Source organism: Aotus nancymaae, unplaced genomic scaffold (assembly GCF_030222135.1).
Source record: "Aotus nancymaae isolate 86718 unplaced genomic scaffold, 86718_ANA_hifiasm-v0.15.2.pri h1tg000007l, whole genome shotgun sequence".
NCBI lineage: Eukaryota > Metazoa > Chordata > Mammalia > Primates > Aotidae > Aotus > Aotus nancymaae.
The window spans coordinates 54020028-54039990 of NW_026988418.1; the positions used below are offsets into that span (position 1 = coordinate 54020028).

Here is a 19963-nt window from a genome sequence, read left to right on the forward strand (position 1 = left end):
TGCACATCCTCAGCATTTGGAATTGTTGCAGATACAGCTACAAATCACATTAAAATAACAGTGCTGGTATTTTTTAAAGTCTGAGAAACAGACTTACTGTTTTCTCAAGGTTATCATGAGTAGGGATATTACACAAGAATTTATAGTCATAGGGGAACAGGCCAAGGATAAAGACCTTAATTTAGAGAAAAACTGAGGAAGAAGATCTGACCAAAGAGACAGAAAAACAGCATTCACAGAAGTAGTGTTTACCACAAAGGGGAAAAGTTTCAAGAATTAGAGAGTACTAGTACATAATAATCACTTACAAATAAGTAAGAAAAATTTAATATCTCAATGTGAAAAAAGGAAAAATGAAAAAAATCTGGCAAACTGCAAAAAAAGAACTAAAGTAGTTGATAAATATATTTAAAATATTTACTTGACTAGAAATAAAAGCAGTAAAAAATTTTTAATGAGCTATTACACTAAACAATAAATCCTGTATTTAAAAATGATAATAGCAATAATAATTTCATTATTATACTATCCAGTGTTAGGATACATGAAAATAGCTTCTGGTAGAAGTGTAAATGAATATAACATTTATTGAAGGAAGTGTTTCCTTGGAGTTTTATATATCCTTTGATTCAAGTTATTTTATTCTAGAAGTTCATCCTAAGGAAATAATCATGGATGTTTCAGATAGATTACTTTCACTCTGTTTACAATAGCAAAATTGGGAATAACTTAATCTTCCATTATTATAGTGTTTGATAAATTACAATAAAACCACAAAAACAGATATTGAAGAATATTTAATGATATGAAAATGTTTATAGGTAAAATGCATGTCAAAAAAAAGAGTAAGTACATTATGCTTCCTACATGTAGAAGGACAAATACTAGGATTTAGTTTTGTTGTTTTAATAAATTTTAAATTTTTCTATATCATTCTTGACAAATATGAGCAAAACAAGTTGTCACTTTAAGAACAAGAAAATGATTAATTGTGCCAAATTAAAGACAAAGATAAAATATTCTATTGGAATAGACAATATAGTGGCTACTTGTGAAAACAATTTCTAAGTAGTAGTAGGGGAAAAGCAATATTATAGTAGGCTGAGAAGTGAGGAGGAGTGAGAAAGTAGAGTCAGACTATTATTTTTCAGGAAGTTTACTTAAAAATTGAAGAAAAAATTAAGTCGTATATTCATTCACTTTTGCATCTATTATTAGTGCTTACCACAATGCCAAGCACACAGAATTGAAGAGCAACTGGTAATTATCTAAGCAATTATTTTTATTTTCCACCACACTTTGCTACACAACTAGAGTCAGCTAGTTACAACAACCATCACATATTATTAGTGAAGTTATTATGAGGCACATGAAACTAAGACTTTCAGATACTAGCAAACAAAAAATTTCCACAAAAAAATGTTTTATTAAACCTTATTAACCAAATTTTATGGCCTTTAATACTGTCATATTTATGAGATTTAGCCACCTTTTTCTACAACATACTTTCCTATTAAAGGAAAGGACAAAAAAATTCACTTTTTTCTAAGATCGAAATGACTAAATATTTCACAAGTCATAAAAAACTTGAGAGCTCAGCTAAAATTGTAACTTACATCCTCAGCATTTGGAATTGTTGCAGATACAGCTACAAATCGCATTGGAATAACAGTGCTGGTATTTCTTAAAGTCTGAGAAACAGACTGTACAGTTTTCATTCTGCTGACTACAACTTCAAGAGTTGGACCACGATTTTCATCTTTTACAATATGTACCTAAGCAGGAAATCAAGAAAAAAATCATTAGCTATACAATTAAAAATATGTTTAATCAATTAAAATATTCAATAATATTAACATTCTTGTTTGAGAAAATGAGCATTTTTCACTTGAAGGGATAAAACAAACATATAGTTTGGTTGAAATGTCTTTTTTTCTTTCTATCTATTCTAATTATCTTTTTATGTTTATCTCTGAAAGTGAATGCATTCATTACCTCATCAATGAGAAACAGTCGAACCAGCTGAATCAAAGAGTTGTCTCTCCATTTCCTAGTCATGCTATCCCATTTTTCCTAGAGAAAAAAAAAAGCATACAAGTAGTTTAATGTGATAAGGAATTATAATAAATATTATTTAAGATATCAATAAAATTTTTAACATGACATACTACAAATAATGAGCAATTCTGGTTGATCCTTTAAGAGAATCCTGAAAAATATTTATATATTAAAAAATATTTAATGAATTTTTACAGTCTTACAGGTGTTTTAAAAACTGGGCCCTCAATTGTTTTTACACGGAACCACAAAATATTCTAAGTTCAAGTTTTATTACTTATTTTTAAATTCTACCAAGGTCCTCCCTCTACAATACATACTACTTAGGTTAAAAAAAAAAAGCAACAAATATGATTACAAAGCATCTACAATAATAAACTGTCTATTCTTTGTCAATTTTTCCTATTTGGTCATTTGTCTTTTACTTACTGATTTGCAGGTACTCTTTCTGTACCTTGAATTGTAGTATTTTTTTAATGTTTGTTTGTTTATATTATAAACATATGCTTCTAGTTTGTATTTTTTAAACATTTTGTCTTGGTAAAGAAAAATAGGTATTTTCTAACAAACTAACAAAATCATAAAGTATAATACCTACTGGAGTTGTCATAATAATATGGGCATGCTGAATTTCAAATAGGTCATCCATTACTGTATCTCCAGTAAGTTCTTTACAATTCAATCCTATTGGTCCAAATTTTTCTTTCCAGTCATCAAAACGTTGACTACACAAGGCTTTTATTGGTGCCACTGTAACAATACAAAATATTCACTTTGAACATCAGTTCAATTTTAAAATTATTTTCACAAACTTTGGTCAATAAAGTTAGAATAAAAAATACACATCTGCATAATCCTAATATTGATAAATTAAAAATCAACAATATAGGCATATTACCTAGAGCAGGGGTGTCCAGTCTTTTGGCTTCCCTGCAATACACTGGAAGAAGAACTGTCTTGAACCACACATAAAATATGCTAACACTAATGATGACTGATAAGCTTAAAAAAGAAAAAATCTCATCATGTTTTAAGAAAGTTTACAGATTTGTGTTGGGCCACATTCAAAGCCATCCTGGGCTGCATGCGGCCTGCAGATCACAAGTCAGACAAGCTTGATTTAGAAATATCAAGGTAATAACCAAAAAGAACTAAAAATAGAAATAGAAATGATTTCTCAGGCAAGTATAACTAAAAGTAGAGAAAGGTAGGGCAGAAGATTATTGCTTTTCATTATAAGGCCTTTAGTGATATTTGATTTTTAAGCCATATGCATATATTAATTTTAAAAAGTTTAAAAATACACATCTCAAAAAGGAGAGTAAAGTTTCTATGCAAATTCCTAGAATTACAAAACGTTTGATTTTATTTGTTCATTTTGCTGGTCCTTTAAAAAATAAGCATGTAAAAGTCAAATTCTCAATTCAAATATCAGTTTTTATTTATAATTCTGGAAAGTGTGTTTTAACTGTAATGACAAATAAGACCAGACTTTACTAGAAACGTATAGAAAACCAAATAATTTCTATGGCCAGAAACTGAATTTATTTCTTCATTTTGCTTCAGTGGTTTTTCATTATTATAATTAGTCATCACTCTTATAGCAAATACTTACTGTAAACAATTTTAACATTCGACCATGGCAATGGTACTTCCATTAACAATCTTGTTATAGCTAGTTCAAACACTACAGTTTTTCCAGAACCAGTTGGAGCACAAATCACAAAATTCCTATCTGTGTAAAGAAGCTAAAAAACAAAAATTAATCAATCATGTAATATATACAATTTTTCACACACATTCTCAATTTATTAAAAAATATGCCTTAATAAGAATCTAAGGACTAACAATTCAAACACTTTTCCTCTAAATTTATAAAACCTGTAACTTTGCTCCAGAACCTCCACTCTCAAAAAATAATACTATTAATATTTTATCATGCTGTTTTATTTTTCAATGCTAGATCTAGAAGAAAATCATTCCTGACCAGGTGTGATGGTTTACATCTGTAATCCCAGCACTCTGGGAAGCCAAGGAAGGCAGATATCTTAAGGTCAGGAGTTCAAGACCAGCCTGGCCAACATAGCAAAACCCTGTCTCCACTACAAATACAAAATTTAGCCAGGTGTGGTGGCTCATGTCTGTAATCCCAGTTACTTGGGTAGCTGAGGCACGAGAATCACTTGAACCTGGGAAGTAGAAGTTGCAGTGAGCTGAGATTGCAATTTTAATATTCAACCATGGCAATGGCACTTTGGTTAATCTTGTTATAACTAGTTCAAACACTACAGTTGTTCTAGAACCAGCTGGAGCACAAATCACAAAATTCGTATCTGTATAAAGAAGCTAAAAAATAATAATTAATCAATCATGTAATATATAAAATTTTTCACACACATTCTCAATTTGTTAAAAAAAATGCTTAATAAGAACTGCATTCAAATACAAACAAATCCACCTCTGAAAATCACATGTATTTATTTACCAAGTATTTTCTGAGCTCCTATAATGTACTAGACACTGAGTGTGGCAGTGCAGACATAAAGATCTAATAAATTCTGGGATCTAGTAGATCTCAATCTAGTGATCATAATCTAGTGAAAGGTAGAAAAATAAATAAGTAAAATAAAATACTTACATCATCAAAGGCTTTGGACTGTATATAGTTGAAATATGGAAATTCTTTGAAAATACTTCTAAATTTTGCCGCTTGCAGTAACATTAAGGAGTCAAATATTTCAGAATTTTAAAAATTGGTTACTTTAATTTTAAAATTCAGTTACATTAATATCGATTCTGACAATATTTAATGATGAGGTTTTAATAGTTGCTATTTGGTATCTTAAGAAAGCAATTATATCAGAAATTATTCTAATCTCCAGTCACATTCCATATTCTGAAAAGGACTTGTAGAGTTCGTATAGGGAAATAAGAGATTATATAAGGGTTATACTTGAGTGCTAAATATGATGGAAGAAATGCAAGTACATAATGGCAAGTAAATCAGAGCTACACTTGTAGTTTATTTTTTCCAAAGTAGTACTTTTTCTTAGTTACCTGAGAAGGTCACTTGATTTTTATCTCTTCTTGGTGTGTTTCTGGTTACCTAATACTAAATCTCTTTGTTTTTGATAATTTAGTTGTGTTAAATGGTGGGTTTAATTTTAATTATCAACATACTGGTTTGATAGGAAGAACTTAAATCATCCTTCCCCCGTAAGGAAGTTCAAAAATATTAATAGATATGAAGAATAAACTGTCCCCTCTCCAAGGTGAGGGTCTATTGACAGATTGGGAGATATTTGTATTTATATGGTATTCTTCTTACAATATATCAACTAGATTTATTGAACACTATATACAAAACATATTAGTAGATTTAGAAAGCTGTGGAAAGCTGTAAATAAAGAAGAAAATGAGTTCCTACAATTGAGACTGTTATAATCTATTAGAAGATATAAGATGGTTAATAATACATCTGAGAACACAAGCACACACAACCGGATTTTTACAAAGATATACAAGAACTGATGGATTGCTGTAGTGATCCTGCTAAAACTTAGATCATATTACTTCTCTGATCAAATTCCCCACTTTCTCTCAAAGTATATGGCTGTAAGGCCCTACATGATCTTGTCTCTCCACTGTCACTCCCTCCCTCTAATACCGCCTGCCTTTATCTCTCTGACTTCATGTCCTACTACTCTTTCCCTGACTCATCTCCTCTAGCTATACTGAACTCTGCTGTTCTTCAAAAATATCAGCCATGTTCCTGCCATGAGGCCTTCTCTCTGCCTAGATTGTTCTTTCCTCTGTACTGCCTTGGCTCTTTTCCTTCCATTAAGCGCTTAAATCTGACCTTCTCAAGAAGGTCTACCCTAAGTACTGTTTAATTCTATACCCTGATCCCTGAATCCCAGCAGCCCCAATTTAACCTCCTTACCCTGCTCTACTTTTTTCTTTTCCCATAATAGTCACCACTTTCTAAAATACTATCGGACTTATTTATATGCTATTACAGCTGTTGAGATCCAGCTTCTTCCACACCCTCATCCCAAGAATGTCATCTCCTCAAAAACAAGGATTCGTCATCTGTTTTCCTAAGCGACATATCCCAAATACCTAGAACAGTGCCTGACACATAGTAAGTACTCAGCTAATATAGGTTTGCAATTATTACATCAAGCAATTAATTTATAAATCCTCAGTTTACTTTCTGATGTGCAGTGTCGTATCTGTGCCAAAACAAAAATGTAATTTTGCATTTGAAAATCTATCAACTTTAGAAGGAATCTCATTTTCCTTCAAAATATGTCTCTTTCTATCAAATATTTATTTGTAACAAGCCCACAAGTGGGCCATCATGCTGGTTTTTCTCTCAGTAGATAGTTCCACATCAATTTATATTCACAAAAATGAATCTTTGATTCAGAGTAGATATAGAATCAGTGTTACAGCTCATAAGAAAACTCAACTGCTAACACCATTTATCATAACTATCAACACTTGAAATCAACTTTTTTCTTTTCATTCAACAAATTCTCAGCAGTGTCACTGAAATTAAATGTTATAATCGGAAAAACGTCTGCAGAACTGAAAATGACAAGACTACTGACAAAACTTCTACTGCCCTGAGGATTCAAATGTATTAAAAAGAATAAGAAAATAAGGTGTGTCCAAGTAATCTACAAACTCTCAAATTATCACAAATAGCATTCAGTCTTCCACCTTAAATACATACTTGGAAACAATAAGGTATAGTACAATGGGTTTTACAGCAAATGAACATTTTGGACAATAAATCAGTGGACACAAGTGTAGGCAGTAGACCTAACTAATAAAGACCCCTAAACAACAGAACCACTTCAGCTGTGCTAATATAGTGTAAAGATCCTCAAAATTCTTCAAAAGGCAGTGTCATCAAAGAAAGGCTTTCCAGTAAAGGATAAGAAGCCATTGTACAGATGAACTTCTTTAACAGCTTACTGCTAATATATTTCCTATGCTTCTATCCTATTTTGATCACCAGAGAAGAGAAAGTGTGGCAGCACTGAGACACCATGCTCAATAAAGTGCTAAACAATGGCTATGTTTATAGTTACTGTATCAACACGTACAACTCTCTTATCGATCACTCTACCCCATTTTAACTCAAATCAGCTATCTGCATTGGAGGCAACTTTTCATGAGAAGTCAGGCAAATATTTTCTAACCATACTTCAGAATTACCTGATGATCCCCAAAGTACCCAAGATTACAATTATTGTTGCCTAGATTTCTCTAGCACAGCTACCCAATATCTGGAATTCATTTTTCATTTTGTCAACTAGACCATAACTTTTGTGGATGCTAGGGCACTTCCAAGCATTGACCCATGAATTATATTTTCCTAAAACATAGCTGTAATGATGATATTTAACATGCTCAAAAATATTACAAGGTTTTTCCTCATTACAGAGATCTTAAGTATTTTTACTACAAGAAAGAAGTAACTATGTAAGCTGACAGATACATTAATTAGCTTGATTGTGGTAATTATTTTTGTAATGTTTACATATAAAAAAATCATGTTGTATTCCTTAAATATATATGACTTTTATTTGTCAATTATACCTCAACAAAGCCGGGGAAAAAATAAAAATAAAAGCAAAAAACCTTTGACCTTGGTATTCATGACATTAAATGATATGATCCTAAGATACCTATCTAATATTATTTCTTATTACTTCTTTAATCATATCTTTCACTTCAGCCAAACTGGAAAGCTTATTCCTTCCAAACATATTTCATAATTTTTTACCTTTACCCTTGCTATGGCTATACTTTTGCTAGAAAAATCTCCTTACTTTACCTGCCTTACTTTATCTTCCTTTCACTATATTTGGAAATAGATAAATAAGTCATGATCCTTGCCTTCAAAGAGTTCATAGAGCATGAGAAAATAGTCACTAAACTGCTGGTGAATTAAAACAGAATAAGTACACTGTTATAGGCATACACAGGGTATTAAAAAAGCAAAGACGATGTGACCTCCAGAACATGCAAACATACTCAAAATATTCACACTGGAAATGTCCAGATATGAAAATTTGATTATATGTACAAACTCCAAATTAGATTTTCAAAAATATTAGATTTATAGAAATGCTCCTAATCCACACAATGTCCCATTCTCATCCACTTCCCCTGGCTAGTTCAACCCAATTTGGCTGCTCTGTCTCAAAGAATGAGAAATTATCTGTACCTATTTGTAAGTAAACACGCTCAGAGTTCTGCCAATAATACAAATCTGACTTCCGTACTTAACCTGTCATAAACTGATAACAAACAGTTCACAAATTGGCACCAGTCTGCAACCACATTTTGACTAGCATTATCACACACGTACCTCTTACACAACCAAAAAGATTAACTTTTCCCTCTTTTTCTCTATCAACCAAAACAAACAGGAACACAATTAAACAAAATGTTTAAAATTATGATTTCATAAATACAAAGCAGCTATTGTAAATAATTTAAAGGATACGAATTTCTGTGACGGCCTTCAATGAACCATTTTCTGTTACCTCTGAAAAAAAAAATCCTAACATATTTATATAAATATTAAAAATAAATTTTATGGTCAGAGGCTAGGACTTGCAATGAATATTTTTAACCTTTTCATGAAAACTGCTTCAATAAAACTAATATAACTTTTTTATTGAGAGCAAAGTTAAAAATATTTTTAGCACACAGCATAAAATATTTTAATACGCAGCACAGCTTAGAAAATAACACAACATAATAAAGAAATGCAGAAATTGCAGAGAGAAAACCTAGTCAAATTTACTATATTTTTATATTTTCCCCTATGCTAAGAAATGCAGATTAGTCTGTACTCATAAAATGAACTGAAAAAGCAAGAAATTACCTTGAATATCATGAGGCTGGAAAGCAACTGAAAAAGACGGTGCTTTGAACATGGCTTCTCCATTTACAGAAGCAGAAAAAGCATTATTTGCTGTAAACACATTTGTAGAATACTGATATTTCTGCTTACTATTGCTACAGTTCCTTGATTTCCCTTTGCTCATTTCTGTTTGTACAATTTTCACTGAGCCAATGTGAGAGTCCAATTCACTGTCATTAGAATAAGCATTCTCATGTATACTGTCAGATATTTTAAATAATCTGCAGGGAAAAAAAAGACCCACGTATTTTCTCACTTGTAACACTTGCTTGAAATATGAAAAACTAGCATAAAATTGGTCCCTTTAAAAACACTCATAGATTATGGTTTACTCAAACAAACAAGCTAAATTCATTCTCCTAAAATAGATCTTGATAAGTTTACCAGTGTTGAGTATGTCTTTTCATTTTCCTAAAACTCAGATAAGTCCATTTGTGATAGCCCCCAAAACAGCCCCAATGATCCTTGCCTGATCCTCACCCTTTTACAGTTTCATACAAATTGAATTACTGAATCAGGACTGGCTTGTGTAACTAACAGAGTACTGCAGAAGTGCAAGTGTTTGATTTACAAGGCTAGGTAATAAAAGACATTGTCCCTTTCCCATGGTCTCTTAGATCTCTCACTCTGTGGAGAGCTAGTCACCACATAAAGAGAACACTCAAGCAACCCTATGGAGAGGCCCAGGAGGAGATGTACTGGGGTCTCCTGACAACACCAGCACTGATTTGTCAGTCAAGGACAGCAAGCCACCTTGAAGACAGACCTGATAGCCCCTGTCAAGCTTTCAGATGACTGCAGCATGGCTAACATTTTGATTGTGGTCTTCTTGTGAGAGGCTCCCAATATCTTTAAGCATTCTCACAAGAGACGCTAAGCCAAAGTTGTTCCTAAATTCCTAGCCTGGAGAAACTGTGAGAGATAATAATGTTTATTATTGTTTTAAGACACTAAGTTTTGTGATAATTTTATTACAAAACAACAGATAACTAATATTCCATTTAAAGTCAGTAAAGTGCTTTAGAGAGAGAAAAAGCCACTAAATACACTCACAGTAAATAGTAAAATTTATAACACCTAATAGTAGTTAAATTTAACTAAAGTGATTCAAGTTACTGAATTATATTAACATAATAAATGTATAGGAATAAATTAAGATTTGTTATGAATTAAAAGTTGTCAGCAACTGTAATTCACACCACAGAAGCTACTAGATAAGAAACAGTTTTCCTAGTCAATCAAATCAGCACTGTGTACCCCCTAAAAAAGGAAAAGATGTAAACTAAGTATATCAGCAAATCAAATCATCCCAAACAAAGAACTACTTCTTTGCAAAGTTCTATAAACAAGAAAACACTATCTTTATGACTACACTGTATTATATTTGACTGATCAAAAGACAGTCTATCAAAGTAACTTGTTCACACTATCCTTAAAGGATGAAGTAACCGTTAAGGTTCCTAATACAACACTCACATCTTATAGAGTAAGTAATAGAGATGACTTATCCATTCAGGGTCTGAAGATCAAGTTTAATTAGCAATGGCCAGTGATTTCATCAATCCTATCTATGAAATGCAACCTCCACTAAAACGCCTTAACAACAGGGTTCTGAGAGCTTCTGGAATGGTGAACACATCAAGGTGCTGACAGAGTGGCATGCTCAGAGAAGTTATGGAAGCTCTGTACCCCCTCTCTTATATTTTGCCCTATGTATCTCTTTCATTTGGAGTGGTACCCTTTATAATAAGCTGGTAAATGTAAGTAAAGTGTTTCCCTTAGGCCTCTGAGTCATACTAGCAAATAATTAAACCTAAGATGAGGTCATGGGAATCCTCATATTTGTAGTTGGCCAAACAGAAATGTGGGTAGTCTGGGAATCCCATTTTCAGCTGGCATTCAAAGTAGGGTCAGTCTTATAGAACTGAGCCTCTAACCTGTGGGGTCTGACACTAATTCCAGGAGTTAAGTGTCAAACTGATTTAAATTGTTAGACACTAAGTTGCTGTCAGAGAATCGGTCAGTGTCAGTCAATACCCAGTCTTTACATTTATGGTCAACTGACTTCCAATGATGGTGCCATGACATTCAGTAGGGAAATTTTCAACATAAAAGAAAGAGGATGGATTCTTACTTCACACAAATATTAAAATATTAACATAATAGATCACACACCTAAACATAAGAGCTAAAAACTCTGAAACCCTTAGAAGGAAACTTAAGAGTAAATCTTCATGACTGTGGATTAGGCAATAGTTTCTTAGATATGACACCAAAAACAAACGCAACCAAAGTGATGCCAAATGAGTATTACACCAAAGCAAAAGCATAAGCATAAAAGAAAAATTAGATAAACTGGACTCTATCAAAATGTAAAACTTTTGTGCTACAAAGAACACCATCAAAAAAGTGAAAACCCACAGAATAGAGGGAAATATTTGCAAATCATACAGATGATAAGGGACTTTTATTGAGAATAAAGAACTCTTAAAAGTCAACAATTAAAAGACAAATAGCCCAGTTAAAATATGGACAAAGGATCTGAATAAGACATTACTCCCAAGAATATATACAAATGGCAATAATCACATGAAAAGATTCTTAACACTACTGCTATGGACTGGATATTTATGTCCCTCCCTCCAAATTCATATGTTGAGGTCCTAATCCCCAATGTTATGGTATTTGGAGGTGGGGACTTTGGAAGGCAATTGGGTTTAGATGAGGTCATGAGGGTAGCTCCCCATGATGGGATTAATGTCCTCATAAAAAAGATGAAACATGAGATCTCTCTCTGTTTATACACACACCAAAGAAAAACCATGTGAGAACATAACTAGGCAGAGGGTCCTCATCAAGAACCCAACCATGCTGGCACTCTGATTTCTGACTTCCAGCCTCCAGAACCATAAGAAATAAATGTTTGTTATTTACACCACCTAATCTATGGTATTTCATTATAGCAGCCCAAACTCAGACAATTAGTCATTACAAAAATGCACATCAACACCACAATGAGATATCTTTTCACACACCCAGTAGGATGGTTATAATAAAAAAGACAGACAATAACAAGTGCTGGCCAGAATGTGGAGAAACTGGAACCCTCATATATTGCTGATGGGATAGCAAAGTGATGCAGCCACTTTGGAAAATGACTTGGCAATTCCTCAGGAAAGTTAAATATAAAGTTACCATATGACCCAGCAATTCTACTTCTGGGCTTATATCCAAAGAACTGAAAACACACATTCACATAAAAATTTGCATGCATTTTCATAGCAATATTATTCACAATAGCTAAAAAGTGAAAACAACCCAAATGTTCATCAACCAGTAAGTGAATAAACAAAATGTGATATATCCATACAATGGACTATTATTTGGCCATTAAAAAAATGAAATACTGATACATAACACAGCATGTATGAACCTTGAAAATGTTATATTAAGTGAAAGAAGCCAGCCACAAATAGCCATATTTTGTATAATTCCACTTATATGAAATGTTTAGAATAGGTAAATCCATAGAGACAGAAAGTAGATTAGTGGTTGCCAGGTGCTGTGGAAAGGGAGGAATGAAGAGTAACTGTTAATTAGTAAGGAATTTATTTTGCAGGAGATGAAAATGTTTTAAAATTAGTTAATAATGATGCTTGCAAAACTATGTATTATAAAAACCAAGGTGGATAAATACATAAGAGTGAAAAAAATAAGAAAATAAACAATGAATTCTACCCTTCAAAAAGGTGAAGTTTATGGTAGGTGAATTATAGCTTAATAAAGCTGTTATTAAAAACACTATAGAGATCAACCTCAGCTGGACCCTTTACAGTGTCCATCAATCCTACCGTTATTCTAATTAGACTGCTTTACCATTCTCCATAATTTATTCCACTCTTTTCATTCTTGCTCAATTCTCTTTTTCCCTCAAACTCCACAGATAACCACATCTACTATATCATAGAGAAAACAAAAACTATCAACTAAACTTCTTCTGAATGTTGAATCCATATACCCAATTGTCTACTTGGACTCTTTATAAATATCTAAAATCAGTATGTCCAGATCTTTACTCATCACCATCCCCCAAACCTCTTCTTACTTTGTAGTTCTCTATATCATAAAAGGGTACTACCAACCTTCATAATTCTGACTCAAACCATAAACCTAGGAGTCAGATCTTATATCCAATAATCACTTAAGTCCTGTGGGATTGTATCTCCCAAATAATTCTGGATTGTCTCCATTCCTGATTCCATAGTCCTAGGTCAGGTTACCATTTTCTTCCATCTAGACTAGTAAGATAACCTTTCAAGTGGACCTTCACAATTTATTTTAACTCCCTTCTATTATAATTCATCCTCCATTCTGGTGCCAATAATGAACTCTTAAAAAAAAATCTAATTTCACTCCTCTGTTTAAAACCCAAGGCATTTGGGTAAATAGGAAAACGGGTCTCAAACTTTGTGTGCATTAATATTCACCTAGAAAATTTGTTAAAAATGAAGATTCCTGTGTCCTTCCTGGACTGTTGTGGTATCATCTGTAGTAGATAAAATAGTTAAATCTTACAATTATGGTTATTTTTACATGTAGGACTAGGACTATAACAGCAGGAATGGAGAAAGTCAGGAATTATTTAGGAGATAGAATTTTCTGTTTTTCTCATTCACATTCTATTATATTTAATTTAGATGTACAAACAAATATTCAACTTTATTCACATAATATTTAATTTAATTATAATAATTACCTTTTCCGGAATACTGATGTGCTCTCTCCTTCATCTTCTGCAAACTTAACTGTTAATTTTGTATCATCAGGAACACTCTTCTCAGGTGCTTTCTCAGTGTCAATGTGATTTTTACATTTCTGAGAACCATATGCCAGCTTTCCAGCAACATGTGATAAGTCATTGTTACCTACCCCTTCTAAATTTAGACCATCCTGTTCACATTTATTAGAAGAAAAGGCAAATTGGAATTTTTGTGTTGGTGAAACATAATTTGTGTCCTCATTAGTTATCTTTAAATTTGATGTTAACATTTTTGGCCTCTTTTCCTGACCTATGAAAAAGGAATGTATTAATTATTATAAGCTCTCCATTAAAGATAATTTTCAAAATGATAATGAAAAACTTTAAAATTCCAAGTTAAATATGAAAGCCAAAAGCAAAGCGCTAATACAATAGTAAGATAATCTGTTATATCATATATGGTTTTAAAATACAGGTGATTGTTACTCTTATGGCATATTACATCATTGAAAGACACTCAAGAAATGAATGTGGAATTACTGAATTAAATTTGAAGTTTAATAGGTTTATTTCTGACCCATAACAAATGATTTTATGAGTGATTATGAAGATTTAAATTTTATATGATTTACACCAGAAATACAATGACCAATTATATAAAATGTTACAAAACACAATTCATTATTAATATATCTAATGCTTTTAAGTTTGTAATTTTGCTTCTAAAATCAAACTAAAGGAATGTTTTCATCAGAGTAACACAAATTTAAAGGTTTCTTTAGAGGCTTTACAAGAATTTTTAGGGAAGTTTAGGGGGTTAGGGGGAGTTTGGATGTCTGACTAGAACTTAAATTTGCTTTAGCATCTATTTATGTACATTACACCCTATGCTATATATCTGAAACAAGTATATGTATATAAGACATATATGTAAATTATGAAGCTTAATAATAAAATATATATGCATGAACCTATGACCCAATTTAAAAATTAAAATGTTATTAATATTATTACATTATGTCATATACATTGTTGGGGTGTGCTTGTTTTTGAACTTTTTAAAAATAGTATCAGACTGTATTTAATCTTCTGCATCTTGCTTTTTTCACTCAGTATTTCTGGGATCTGATTATCAGGTCTTACCTTTAGTAAATGGCAAGACAAAAACTGAACAGCAGTGATAGTTTTGATAGTAAAAGAAAAAATATTCATAGAACAAAAATCAAAATATGTGTGTATTATACTATATTGTATGCAGTTATGTGTGCATATGTATGTGCATTATATATAGAGAAGGAAAATGTTTTGAATTTTAAGATTTGGTGGGCACTATTTTGTTTTTGGAGGTATGTATGTATGTATGTATGTAGAGATGGGGGAGGGGTCTATTTATTTATTTATTTATTTATTTAGAGATGGGGTCTTCCTACGTTGCCCAGGCTGGAGTGCAGTGACTATTCACAGCCTCCCAAGTAGCTAGGACTACAGGCAAATGCCACTGCATCCAGTTTGGTGAGCACTCTTTTTAATAAAAGAAGGATCTTTCATTTTATTTCATTAAAATAAATAAATTTTAATTGATACATAATGAGTATACATATTTTGGGGGTATATATGATATTTTGATATGTGCATACACAATATGTAATGATCAAATCAGAGTTTTTAAAAAAATATTGCCATCAACTGTATGGGTTTGGCTTTATAATAAATATGTGATAATTTACCTAATAGTCTATGACTTTCTAATTCTTCCTCTAACTCCTGAGTATCTGGAATTTCTGAAATCAATGGAGCAGGAGGGAGAAACCAATCCAATGACTTTTCATTGTCTAGATGGCTATATAGAATATAAAAATGTGAGTATATATGTTAATAGAGAAGTAACATGAGAAACTACGTATTTATTAAACACTACTCAATTATAGACTCTTAAACATCCTATAAATGAACTTTCTGTCAGGACTTTAACTCTATACAGCAGTGTTCAAGCTCTCACCCTTATGTATCATAGGATTAATGAAACTGCTGTGTGAGATGTGCTACCTAACTAACGGCAATAACTCTATCTCCTTTTCTCCGATTCAAATGCCAGTAACAGGAATCTTAAATCTGCTCCAATATAAAAACAAGTCGTAAATCATCCTCAAACTTTAGCATTTAACTATTACAAGTAACAAATTACTTGACATACCTCACAACTAATCATGGGTCATACGTGTAAATGATACCATTACTGGTATTCTAGAGCTGGGATCCCTAACCCCTGGGCCGCAGACCAGTACTGATCCACACAGCCTGTTAGGAACCCAGCTGCACAGCAGAGGTGAGCAGCGGGCGAATGAGCCTTACTGCCTGAGCTCCGACTCCTGTCAGATCAGCAACGGCATTAGATTCTCACAGGAGTGCATGCCCTATTGTGAACTGCACAAGAGAGGCTTCTAAGTTGCATGCTCCTTATGAGAATCTAACTCATGCCTGATAAGCTGAGGTGGAACAGTTTCATCCCGAAACCATCCGTGAAACAACTGTCCATGAAACCCGTCCCTGGTGCCAAAAAGGTTGGGGACTGTAGTTCTAGAGTATAGTTTTGCTATAACATTATTACAAACTAATGTCCTAACATAAATATTTCTAATGCAGAACCATCTACAAACTACAGAAAATCCAAGAAATCATTTAAAATTGACAATCTCTTTATAACCTACAGTAATTGATATTTTTGCCACCCTGTTGGCATCATTAACTACTCCTCCTTATCTTTCAACTGTGATCCTGTTAACTGATACTGCTTTAATGGTTCCTATCCCATCAAAGTTGACTTGTTCTTCATTAGGACAAAAAGATTAAGTGTTAGGTGACAGGAAATAAAGTTGGGAAGAGCATGATACATTCTGTCTACAAGTCCCAAAGATTTTATGATCTAGTCATTTAGGATGTTAAGATCTCTAAAGTGAGAGATTCAGTCTTTTACTTTTCTGTCTCTCAGAGCACCTAGCACACAGCCACTCCGGCCATATTTTCCAAGCAAAAAATCTCTAACACATTATCTGACAATGTCTAACAGACTGTTTAATAACAGGCCAGATCTTTTAAAATTTAGGACAATGTCAGAGGGTCCCCAAGATCACCCCCAATTCCATAATTCCCTAAAATGACTCATAAGACTCAGCATATAGCCCTACTCATGGCTACCAGGATGAAGCCCAAGGAAAATCACGCATAAGCGTTCAAGAGTCTTCTCCCAGCAGACTCACATGGGAGGCACTTAATTCTCCTAGCAAGCTTAGGACAATACCAGTGAAATGTTGAAAGAAGTGAAGCTCTTCAGGGACCCAATGCCTAGAGCTTTTATTGGGGTCTAACATTAACACAAGCATCCCCTGTTTGGGACACACCTAAATTCCAGAATCTCAGAAAAAAAGCAGGTGTTCAACATAAACCATATTATTTGTATAAACAGTTTACACCTAGTAAGCCACTGTTGTCAGTTAATGGAGGGGATCTTCCTGAAATCTAAGTTCTCAGACTCTAGTCAAAGCCAACCTTGCAAGCAGACCTTTTCATGAACAGCAGTTTAAACCTGCTATGTTAACTCTGTTTTGCCCAAGGACTATTTCAGAAAATCCAAGAAAGAGGATAATAGCTCTACTATTCCGCTTCTTAATAAAATCAAATCTTCCTTGTGATTTTCCAATTGTTTTTCCAGAGGTAACATCATCATCCCAGTCACCCAGAATCCAAACCATAGTATCTTTTTTACTAACTATATCTAGATACATATTAGGTCTTATTGTATATTCCTTATAACATTTCTTAATCATTTCTTTTGTGTTTCCACTGTCATTATCATAAACAAGGTTCTTATTAATTTGTCTTAACTGCCCTCACTGATTCCAGGCTTTCTATCTAATATATTTTACAAGTTCCTACTACATTCATTTGGAATTGTTCTCATTATATTAATCCATTCAAAATTCTTCAGTGACTTTCAAAGATTGCCAAACTTCCTAGTGGCCTTAGACCACCTTACAGTTTTAACTCTCCTACACATACCTTATAGTCCAAACTAAACTGAACTCCTTGTTGTATAACAAATAGATAATACATTCTATCGCTCCTCTTTTTTTTTTTTTTTTTTTTTTCTGAGACAAGAGTCTCACCCTGCCGCCCAGGTTGGAGTGCAGTGACAAGATCTCAGCTCACTGCAACCTCCACTTCCTGTGTTCAAGTGATTCTCATGCCTCAGCCTCCCCAGTAGCTGGAATTACAGGCATATACCATCATGCCCAGGTAATGTTTGTATCTAGTAGAGATGGGGTTTCGCCATGTTGGCCTGGCTAGTCTCAAACTCCTGGGCTCAAGTGATCCACCCACTTTGACCTCCCAAAGTGCTGGGATTACAAGTGTGAGCCATCACACCTGGTCACTCCTCACCTTCATTCAAAGGTATTTACTCAGCTTGCCCCTGAGCCCTGCCCCACTCCAATATCCACCTATAGAAGTTCTACTATTTTATTCATTCATTAATCCATTCAGTAATTACTTACTGAGTACTATGTGCCAGGTAGTGTTCTAGGCACTAGGGCTTATGTTCAAAGGCTGGGTGAAATACTACCTTTTCCAAGAAATCTCCCTAGGTTCCCAAAGATTTTCTCCCTCCCTTCTTCTTATAGAGGGAACCTATAATATGTATTATAGTCTGCCTTTAGTTGTGTGAATGTATAGATAGATAATAGACATAAACTGTTAAGTAGATGGATAGATATGACAGATAGGTATTTGATATTCCCTCTAGATTGTAAACACCTAAGAGTTTCGTTTTTATGTGCATTTACATCAGCAGTACTTAGCACAGTCCTTTACATAATTACATATACTATTCAAAAAATATTTGTTAATTCCATGGCTTTTAAAACATAGTTAATTATGTCCAAAATCCTTATTCCTGCATTTAATGCACAACATGATCTACCCTCAACTTAGAATTTCTAATTTTATGTCCCAATGTTTCTCCTTCATGAATTGTCTACTGAAGGAAACTTTACTACACATTCTCCCTTAAAAGTACCATGGATTTACCACTGTACTGAGGTAAAAAGAAAAACAAAAGAATCATGGATTGTCCTATCTCCATTCTTTTTCTCTTGCTCTAATACTCTGCCTTCAAATGTCTACTTCTTCTCTACCTATAGGAATTATCAAATTCTTCAAAGCCTCCTGAAGTCTCCCCCGACTACCCAAAAGCCTGATCTGATTGTGTAGTCCAAGACAACCTTCCTTCCAAGTCTGAAATTTCATTGCATGAACATATGCTTGTCATTTGCTTTGCACGTATTTTTTACTGTATTTTGAGAAGGACAACAATATGTTACAAAATGTGCATTGGCCGGTCCTGATTAACAAGTTGCCCCAGTTGGATGTACTCTTTCACTCCTAAAAGTATCCAAGTATAGATGATTATTTACATGGTCATGTTACTTATTAATGCCTTTCCATTTGTGTGTTTAATCTCCTCAATTTTAAGTATTTTGCAAATAAAAGTCTGTTTAATCCTCTTTTATAACCATTTCAGCTTTCAATATTTGCATGAGCAAGAAAAGAATGAGGCAATAAATATACCTCATTAAAATAGGATAATACCATACACTAAAATAGGATAATACCATACACTAAAAACACATAGAAAATTCAAAATTGAACAATGCACATGAAAATCCATAAAAGTATTTAACATAATACCTACTCTCTAGTCTTGTTTTCTTTGGTCTCACATCTCTATTCCCACCCCTACTTCCTGCCAGCACTTAACGTGCCTATCATACTCTGCCTTTGGCATACTGTCCATTCTGTTTCCAAAAGGTGACATCATTTGTCCTGAGCTATTCTTTGAGCATTATTTCTCCATTTTTAGCTTGGCCAAAAATAATCTGAACAAACCAGAAATGCAAATAAATGCAAACCAAATAGGCAAGAATCTATTCTTTTTTTTTTTGGAGACCGGAATTTCACTCTCTGCTGCCCAGGCTGGAGTGCAGTGGCGCCATCTTGGCTCATTGAAACCTCGGCCTCCTGGGTTCAAGTGATTCTCAACCCTTGGCCTCCCAAGTAGCTGGGATTAGAGGCAGGCGCCACCAGGCCTGGCTAATTTTTTTGTACTTTTAGTAGAGACAGGGTTTCACCATGTTGGCTAGGCT

At 33.4% G+C, this 19963-nt stretch overlaps 1 protein-coding gene across 11 annotated transcripts in view; it reads right to left on the reverse strand.

The window, feature by feature from the left end:
• HFM1 (helicase for meiosis 1) overlaps positions 1 to 19963 on the reverse strand; it is a 125736-nt gene that overhangs the window by 101469 nt on the left and 4304 nt on the right. For 7 of the 11 annotated variants that reach the window (XR_010341225.1, XM_064372612.1, XM_064372617.1 and 4 more), the window contains exons 3-11: positions 15494 to 15606; positions 13764 to 14076; positions 8969 to 9228; positions 8585 to 8626; positions 4697 to 4767; positions 3674 to 3806; positions 2657 to 2808; positions 1996 to 2073; positions 1617 to 1775 (exon numbers count right to left, since the gene is read on the reverse strand). Coding sequence is in view for 10 of the 11 variants with exons in the window: in XM_064372612.1 (XP_064228682.1) it covers positions 1617 to 1775; positions 1996 to 2073; positions 2657 to 2808; positions 3674 to 3806; positions 4697 to 4767; positions 8585 to 8626; positions 8969 to 9228; positions 13764 to 14076; positions 15494 to 15606 (1321 nt within the window). In the remaining variant the exon portion in view is untranslated. Of the gene's footprint in view, positions 1 to 1616; positions 1776 to 1995; positions 2074 to 2656; positions 2809 to 3673; positions 3807 to 4696; positions 4768 to 8584; positions 8627 to 8968; positions 9229 to 13763; positions 14077 to 15493; positions 15607 to 19963 lie in introns of those variants that run through there. The other 4 variants (XM_064372614.1, XM_064372615.1, XM_064372620.1 and 1 more) reach the window with 3 other exon arrangements.